Source organism: Rattus norvegicus, chromosome 17 (genome assembly GCF_021556685.1).
Source record: "Rattus norvegicus strain SHRSP/BbbUtx chromosome 17, alternate assembly SHRSP_T2T, whole genome shotgun sequence".
In the NCBI taxonomy this organism is placed as follows: domain Eukaryota; kingdom Metazoa; phylum Chordata; class Mammalia; order Rodentia; family Muridae; genus Rattus; species Rattus norvegicus.
The window spans coordinates 1,807,109-1,816,702 of record NC_141550.1 but is presented as its reverse complement, the minus strand read 5'-3'; the positions used below and the strand labels follow the sequence as shown (position 1 = coordinate 1,816,702).

At 46.5% G+C, this 9,594-nt stretch overlaps 1 protein-coding gene across 5 annotated transcripts in view; it reads right to left on the bottom strand.

Annotated features, from left to right (window-relative positions):
* Fancc (FA complementation group C) overlaps positions 1-9,594 on the bottom strand; it is a 129,198-nt gene that overhangs the window by 8,233 nt on the left and 111,371 nt on the right. For all 5 annotated transcript variants that reach the window (NM_001443863.1, NM_012557.3, NM_001443864.1 and 2 more), the window contains 2 exons: positions 8,914-9,091; positions 4,616-4,816 (listed from right to left, as the gene is read on the bottom strand). In NM_001443863.1, the coding sequence (NP_001430792.1) occupies positions 4,616-4,816; positions 8,914-9,091 (379 nt within the window). The remainder of the gene's footprint in view (positions 1-4,615; positions 4,817-8,913; positions 9,092-9,594) is intronic.

Here is a 9,594-nt window from a genome sequence, read left to right as displayed (position 1 = left end):
TTAAGAACCCAAGTGTGGAGGAAGACACATATTTGTTGTGTGTTGGTGCATACAGATCCTGCAGATTTGGCCCCACTCAGTTTCCTCTTGTCTCACCAGACTTTTCTCTAGGGTGAACAGTGACCTTAGATGTGCCCTAACTGTAACTTTGAGCTTTCACTGGCCCACAGCCTAAGCAACCCTTCATTCCTGGCCTTCCAATCTCTGACCACCAGAAAAGTGAAACAAAGCTTGGGAGAGCTGCGATTGCAACATCTGCACACCTTGATCATGCTGCTGAAGGTAACGGGGCTTGAGATGGCCTGGCAGCAGCTTAGGACTCTCAACTAGTAACCTTAGATGCAGCCTCTGTCATTCCTGGTGCATCAATCCCTAGGTACCTTAAAGACTTAATGTATGTCTAGACCCTGTGTGGGCACAGACTGCCACCAACTCAGGGGCAGGTAGGTAGTCACTACACAGCCTAACCTCGAATCTTTCTCAGGTGGAGTCAAATCACACAGTAAACGCAGAACCCTTAGAGCAGGTCTCATACTGCAACCAGGCTGATGGGAAGGAAGGAGCTTCACAAAAGTGCAAAGGCAGACAGGATGGTGCAGGGTCCAAACACAAACTGGTGCTCTAAGTCCACCCAACCTAGCACCAGTGAGGGAACGAGCATGTGTTTATCAAGAAAAAACAAAACAACAACAACAAAAAAAACCAGCCAGAGCAGATAGCTGTTGAGGACTATGGCAACTTAGAAAGCTAAAGCCGGAAAGGACCAGGAGCCAACCTCCCCCATCCCCCAGACCCACAGGAGAGAGCTATGCCTGCATGGAGAGTGCTAGGGTGGCAGGAGGTCCTAAGGAACTGGGCTGCTGCCCACTCCAGTGTCCACCCAGATCTCCAAAGCTTGCTGCTGACAGAGAGGCCAGACCACATTCCTGGAAGTGGCTTTTGCCAGCTCTGTGTTTATGAAGGGTTAAAATTTCTAAAAGTTAGTCATGAACAAAAAGTCCAGACATGCCTGAGAGAATTTGAGATAGGGCTCACTGGCCCGACTATCAACTCCCAAGGACACTGGCCATCTGGAGCCACCCCCTCCCCTTCCTTCACTCCCTGAAGATGGGTCATCCCCCTGCTGCAGTGAGATGAGTTGCCCTGCCCACATTGCTGAGATGCTAGATTACACGTATGCTTTGTTGATGTAACTCCGTGCCAAAAGTAACTGTACACCCTTTGTATTAGCCAATTATGTGTATTCACACGAAACCCCTGGTTTTCCCTATATAAGCTCCTGCCTAGAGAGGCTCGGGGCTTGACTCAATCTCCTGTGTGAGATACGTGTCAGCCCGAGATCTCGTAAATAAAACTGCCTCTTGTTGATTACATCAAGACTGGCTTCTCGTGTTTCCTGGGGGTACCTCAACCCGTGACTGGAGCGAGAGTCTCCCCAAGTCTGGGGGTCTTTCATTTACACTCATAATCTGCCCTAAGGCAGGGTTCTCAGGTGGTGATACCCACAACTGCCCTTTTACAAAAGGCTAAGCTGCATGTAGTGTAGACAGATGAGTCTTGCCGTTTGTAAGATGATGTCACAGGTGAGACAGGTACAGGATAGAAGGAAGGATGGGCGGGAGAGAAGTTTGAAGGAAGAGGAGGAGACAGGGCGGAGGAGAGGGGTAGAAGACATGGCAGGTGATGTTAAGATTCTGCTCTGTGTATTTACAGGTTGTTATCAATGTTCCTAAGGGATGGATGGTACCAGGCTTTGTATGTTTAAGTAGACAATTATATCTTACCAATTGGGTCAAAGATTATTGTGTTGTGTGTTCTTTTATGTGAGGGTTTTTGTGTAGGAAAGTGTGCGGCTGGGCTGTGTTTCCGCCAAGATATCTAGCAGATATCTTGGACACCGGGGTGCGAACCAAGCGGGTAAAAGAACCAATACTTGGACAGCAACTGGCAGCCAGACAGAGGCCTGGATGGCGTACTCCTTAGAGGAAGCAGTATATGGCTTTCTCTGTACTCTAAGCTGTAGTTCTAGGACCGAACCCTGGAACTGTGAGCTAGAATAAACCTCCTCCCTGGTGCTTTTCTCAGGGACATCAACACAGAAGGAAATCCAAGAGACCACACCAAATCACTGTCCATGTAACATCAGGTGACCATGCTTGCCTGGCAGTAGAGTTGTTGGCTGGTAAGCCCGAGGCATGTGGAGTTCTCCTGTTTCAAGTAGACTATGTACACTGAGGCATCTCTGGCTGATAATTCTGATGTCCACATTGTGACGTGATCCCCACTTAGTCTAATTAACACACCCATGACTGTAACTGTGTGTGCAGAACACTTATAGTGTAGCCTCAGAACTTTCAGGTGGAATTACTGAGTCGGGACCTGTTCATAACTGCAATACTTTGTCCAACATCCTCCTCACCTAACATGGCAGATGAGGGTATGGCAAGGCAACATTCGTTTTGGCGACTGTCCCTCAGTGCCATGTTCTGATGTCTTTTAGGACCAGACCATGCTCAGTTAGGTTTCTGAATATATTCTTATGCAGGACCAGCTCTGAGATGCCCCAATGCAGGACAGGAACGGGAGGACAGATAGAGGGTTTTTGGCAGGGACACAACTGCCTCCTGACTTTCCTTCCTAGTGTTCACATTTAGATCGACACCCGGCGGGGCTCTGGGAACAGCCCTTTCTTGAGTGGACTTGGCAGCTGTATGAATGCTATTTTGTATGTACAACTTCATCAAGATAGGTAATTTCATAATGTTAATGATTTTTTAAAAATTGAAAATAAAACTCCTATGGTTGACAGTGTTCGTTCACCTTTTCGGTTTGCTTTAAGATAGCATTTCATGTGGCTCAGGCTGGCCTCCAACTCTTGTGGCAAAAGATGACCCTGAACTTCTGCTCCTCTTCCCTCATCTCATATGCTGGGCCTGCACCACCTACATCCACAGTGTTGTATAACCATCACCCCACCCACCCACCCCCAGCCCTGTGAAGCCTCTGTGAGTCAGACTATTCCAAAGAACTCACACAGGTGGATGCATGTAAGAGTGTTCTTGCAACCACTTGATTTCACAAAACACAAAGGTTCACCCATGTTGTAACAGGTGCCGTCCTTTCAAGGACAAAGGGTAATGCATGGTTTGTGTGCACAGGTACCTGTGCTTATCCAGGCATGCACTCCTTGCTGCTGCTGTCAACAGCACAGATCCTAAGATACAGATATCTGTTTTAGTCTCTGCCATCAGTTCTTTGGGAGACCTGGGGACAGGATCACCATGTCCCACAGTAGAGTGAGACTTTACTTCCTTCAGAGTGGCTGCATCACTGTAGCATTCCTTACTGGAAAGACCTCAAGATGCTCAATGGTGCTTTACTAGTTCTGAAGTAGCCACATCTAGGTGTGTGATCTGGTAACAGTAGTGCCAGGAGTCTCTTCCCAGGTGCTTCTGAGCATTCGCTCAGCTTCCTGGAGAAGCATCTGTCCTATCCCTTCACCCTTCTTTCACTAGATGGTTCAGCATTGTTGTCGGTCATAAGAATTCTGTATGTGTTCTAAACAAGTAACTCTTACCTGGTGCATCCTAACCCTGGCTTTCTCCCATTCTTGAATCACCCTGTACTTTGATATCCTTTGATGTACAAGTTTTAAACTTTTGTGTAGTCCAATTTAGCTGTCTTGTCCTTTTGTTGTTTTTGGTGTCATACTCAAATTGTCACTGCAAGGTTCATGTCATAGATGTGACTCACTTCTGGCTGACCCCTTTACAAAGCCATCATGACATGTGTGCTTCTACAAGAATTTCTAACTGTTATGGTTCTGACAACTTGTCTTCCCAAAAGACTATAAGCTAGCGTGGCACCTGGCTGGTTGTACCATCTGGGAGGCTCTGGAAGCTGCAGGAGGCAGAGACTATCTGAAGGAAATGGGTCACTGGAGCAAGTCCTTAAGCATGTCTCCATCTCATGTTTTCTGGGCACCCTGGGTAATAGTCACTACCACACATTCTTGCCACAGGGATCTGCCTGACCATGGGTGGGGTCAACACCACTAAGCTAAGTGAAAGTAAAACACAGGACTCCTCCTTGACTCTTCCTTTGTAGTTGGTTTTCTCAGATTCTGTCACTGCCATAAAAAACTAATATATTAAATGATACTTTTTCTGTATTACCACCTGGGTAATACAAGTTCAGAGGGTTGAGACATTAGAGAGACTCAGGACACAAGAGACTCAAGGACAAACACGATGCTTTCAAGCACTGTGGCTTCTAGGGAGCATGTTGTCCCTGGAGCTTGACTTCTCTCCCCAAGTCATGGCAGAGTGACCATAACATGGGAAGCAGGACACCCAGCTCTCACTGTGGGTGGTGCCAGCAGCACCTGCAAGTGTGCACATAAGGTCACTTCCTTTCTGCAGGAATGCTTTCCCCTCCATGTACCTCTGTACAGCACAGGTAGGTTCTGAGTCTGTGCTGTGGCCTTGTTGACCTCCATACCCTGGGGCAGCATATCCTGGGCCTGTGATCTCAAAAGCCGGGGCCCTCAAGGAGATAATCTACCTTTCACTTAGAGTGTAAATTTAAGTACAGACTGGAAAAGAGAGCGACTTACATGGGTGACAGCTTCCCAGACAATCGCATGGCCTTCTGGGGTCCAGAACAAGAGACTAAGAAGAAGGCGTCTGACCAGCTGTCCACATACAGGTCTGGGGTCTTCCCTGGGGCTCTCAGCTGCTTCCAGCAGGTCCATAGCTGAGAGGGGGCCACTTCTGAGCAGCTTCAGGAGACGGTTGACTAATACCTTCAACTCCACCTGGGTAATACAAGTTCAGAGGGTTGAGACATTAGAGAGACTCAGGACACAAGAGACTCAAGGACAAACACGATGCTTTCAAGCTCCAGAGTGAGAAACAGCCAGGTAACAAACTTGGCTAGTTCACACACAGCTCCACATAAACCCAAATGGGTGTAATGGAAATTTCCTGCCTTTCTTTCCTTCCTCTTGCCCACCAAGCAGCCGGGCATCATGCCAGGACCTGACCTTTTCTGTATGGAAGGAAATGAAGGCAGGTCCTCAGCAGAAGGGGGTCAGAATTTTCTTACTGTGGGAAAAAACAAAAGGCCCCTTGAAGACCCCTGACCACAGCCATAATCAATGAGTGCCCCAAGCCCCGCTGGGCAGTGCTGATAAGAATGCAGGGCTGCCCCTGCCTGGGCTGTGTGAGGGAGGCACAGGCCGTGCACACACACAAGCTCGTTTGTTTTGTTGTAAACACTGGAACAGTTGTTCCTACAAGTCACAGCTTAAGCAGAGGGCACAAGGCTGTGGAATCCACATAATAACAGTAGTTGTTCTAAGTCCGTGGGTTGTTTTTGCATAAAAAATATTTATTTCATGCTGAGACTCCTGCTCGTTTCAAGAGCAGCCCACGCTGTGTTTAACAGAACAAGGCAGATGCACTGTAGAACATCATATCCATGCTCTGTCCTGCTGAAAGGCTCCTTGGTCTGACTCTGTGGGTCTCTGAGAGCTGCTTCTCTCCTGCAAGTTCAGGTCCATTCAATGCCACCTGTCTCAGACAGCAGCACACACGAGTGTTGTGTGAGCTCTCTGGACCACAAGGGTGACCATGAGAAAGGGAACACAGGACTTTCCCACTGAAAGGGGCAGTGTTCCCAGCGTGGCCACCACCTTAGTTGATGAAGAAGTCTCCTCTCTCCCCTCTTATTGACCTGCATACCCCAATCAATCCTGTTTGTGTACACTGACTTCCCTCTCACATGCCTTCTGTGTCTAGAAGCTTCTATAGGGGAGATGTGTGTTCTCTGAAGTGAAAGATAGGGCTTTTATTCTTCACGAAGTGTTTTCATTTTACATTGTAAAGAATGGGAAACAGCCTACCTCTCAGCACCATCTGATGGAGCCCAAGCAACCTGTGCTCCACACACTGGGAGTGACTGTTACTGCTCCTCTCTCACACTTCCACAGTGTGCCTGCACAGTTTACATTCCTAAGCATATCTGGCAGTAGGACTCTTCCTGGTCGGGTACAAGTGCATGGCTGGGACATGGCACCACTCATATAGCACACTAAGCTCAGGCTATGTCAGCTCCTGCAGCTATGGGTTCTGATGTCCAACATGTGCAAGCAGCTTTGTGTACCTCTGCCTCTCCAGGATGATTCTTACATGTCACAGGCCAGTGTCTGAAGGGTTTGAGGACCTGACTAAGCCTAAGAGAACATTAAATACAGTCTTTAAAAAAAATCAAGATCCAATGCAGTTAGCCAAAGCAGAATGAACACAGTAGCAGGTGTTACCCAGGTAGGACAAATATGCTTTTTACCCCACATTCCTGTATCCCAAGTATGACCAGCAGAGGAGACTGTCAGCATAGCACTTGCAGCTAAGTGACTAACCATGACTTACTGCTTTTAAGTTAAAGCAAAGGTACAAACATCAGCAAATTCCAGAATCCAAGTATGCCCGTCACTGTGATGCAGTCCACCCTGTACTCAACCCTTCGCTGATCAAGGAGTTAAAGTTCCCAAACCCAGCTACACAAAACACCTACATTAATACTTAGGAAGCCACCTTCCTGGAGTGACATACACCAAGGCATCAGTAATGGGAAACTCTGGCTTCTAGGAGTAAGGAGTAAAGACAGATGACAGCGAACTACTCTGAATGGAGAAACCTGTTTTTACTCAAATATCTAATCACCCGTATAAGACCAAGGTATACTTTTAAAGAAAGAGACATACTCCTAAATCCAGGATAGCTAGTAGGAAAATGCACCAATGAAGAACTGTCTATAAATTAAATCCATTCTAAAAAGAAAAAAATTAAATGTATTTGTGTGCACATGTGCACACACGTTATAGTCGGGTATACAATGCATGTATGGAGGTCAGAGACAACTTTAGGAGTTAGTTCCCACTTTCCATGATGTGCACCAGGATCAAACTCAGGCTGTCAGGCTTGGTGGTTGCTGTGGTTACTCACTGAGCCATCTTGCTGACCCCCTATAACTTAAATCTTACAAGATACTCTGTATTTCAAGAGTCAGTCTCTGCTAGTATCTGTGATTCATATAAATTAACCCAAATCTACCGGTTTAGTTTACATGGAATCTAATACAAACTGCAAATGAAAGGGCTTTAGAAACGACAGTGCTTCGTACATGAGTGATCCTACCAACAGTAAGATGAGTGAACTAGGACTGTCCTCAATCAGTTTAATGTGATACATATTTTTTAATTTTTATTTATTTATTTATTTTGTGTGTGGGTGCATGTGTGACACAACTTGGGAAAGTCAGAGGATATGTTTGAGCCTTCTACTCTGTGTGTTCTAGGGGTCAAACTCTAGTCTTAAGACTTGGTAGCAGGGTTGGGGATTTAGCTCAGTGGTAGAGTGCTTGCCTAGGAAGCGCAAGGCCCTGGGTTTGGTCCCCAGCTCCGGAAAAAAATAAATAAATAAATAAAATAAAAGACTTGGTAGCAAGTGGCATTACCTGCTGAACCATCTTACCAGCCCAAATGTGATATTTTAAAGTGAAGAAAGTTTTCTTTTGAATTAAGCATTGATCTTCAAATACATATGTAGATTATAACTTCTTTAAAATGCTTTGTTCTAAATCCAATATCATCCTCAAATTTCCACTTTTTAAAATTCCCAGGTTCATGTTCACCCCACTATGGAAGCCTTTAAACCAATTGCTCCCAGTCTTCCTAATGTTACCCCCCTTTCATCCAGTTCCTCATGTTGTAGTGACCTAACTACAAAATTACTTTCATAGCTACTTCAGAACTAGAACGTTGTTACTGTAATGAATCATAATGTAAATACCTGTGTTTTCTGATGGTCTTAGGTGATCTCCATGAAAGGGTCATTTGACATCCAGAAAGGGGTCATAACACACAGGTTGAGAAGCACTGCTTTAAACAAAGGAAATACAAGACTGCACTAGCCTCTGACTTGGGAACAAACAAGAGCATTCATTGTTCTACTCACACTGAGACCTATTCCTTTTATTACTAAAGTCAACAAAAAGCACTAGAAACTGAAGATTGTTACTGCTTTTCCCCACATGTGTACCTGTGTGAGGGTGTCAGATCCTCTGGAACTGGAGTTAGAGGCTGTTTTGAGCTGTCATGTGGGTGCTGAGAATTGAACCTGAGTCCTTTGGAAAAAACAGTGAGTGCTCTTAATCACTAAGCCATCTCTCCAGACTGAGACTGAAGTTTTAAAAGCCAGCATAAATGTCTGCAAGGAGGTGGCAAAGCTCTACTGAAAGCATGGCTTCCTGAAATAGCTACATTCTACATAACCCACAGCATATTTGCTGTGCACAGTTACCCAGTCCTGTATATGGACACCATGTTCATATGACCCAAGTGATTAAATCATGTGATTACCTCAGTGTGACTCTGACTGATGCTGGAAAGTGGTGAGATGAGAGTACACTAACCGGGCTGCCGGTGGGCAAGAGAAGACACTGGCTGGCTCAGGAGCCGGTCTCTGCCTGGGGAGAGTGGTTCTCAGAGCAGCTGTTGCCCCTGCACAGCATCTCCTAACGTATAGAGCCCTGGGGTGAGGCAGGAGATGAATCAGGGCAACTGAGGACACTGGGGAGAACAGATCAAGTAACCCTGAAAACTGAAGGCTCTGAGCAAGACCAGCCTGACGGCTGGGCAGCCTCCTGTCAGGTCCCTGTGGAGGCAGAAGAAGGTCACAGGCTGTAGGCTCAGCCCAAATGGATATGCACACATCACCAACACATCTGACAAGTGCTCTGAGCCTGGGTGCCTGGGCTGGGAGAGCTGTATAAAGGTAAACCAAATCAAGCTCCCTTTCTGTTCTCTGTTCCCAGGCTCAACCCTGAGAGCACAGTAGGGTCTACACTTACCATGCTCTGCTCTCTCTGCTGACTCCTGTCCTGTGGGCTGTAATAGAAGACCAAGAGCCACAGAAGGCCTGCAGGAGGCTCAGCTTCCTCCCTGAGCAGCAACTCCTCCACAGCCAGATCAACCCATCCTCCAAAGTGAACAAACAAAAACCAGCTCTCAAAGGGATTTCGATGAGACCTGGAACATAACAAGACACACACCTAGATGGACCCATCTTCCTTCTGTTCAAAACAACTTTAATGTTTACAAATTGGTAGTTTAAGTTGTTCTTTCCCACTGAAAAAAAGACCCTCAGATCAACAAACTGAATTCAGCAAACTTTTGTTCCACCCTAAGCCCATCCTGAGATAATTAGAAGAACCCTCCCAAGCCTCATGTTGAGGACTTACAGGGACTTTATAGGATTCTAGGCTCCAACAAAGGCTGGGGCCGGGGTGGGAGGAGGATGGGCAGGTTGTGAGGCATAGCGAGACCCTAAAACTTGCTGCCAAGGTGGCTCCACGGTGAGGAGAAAGAGCTCCATAAGGTCAGAGAATGTTCTGGCCTTCAGGACAGCACAATATACCTTTCTGACAAGTGGCCCTGGTTTCTCTCTCTTGTCATCCTGTAGACAATCAGGCTGGAAGGTCAAAACTTTTTCTAAGCTGTCCTCTCATCCTCCTGGAGTCTGGGGGAAGTGA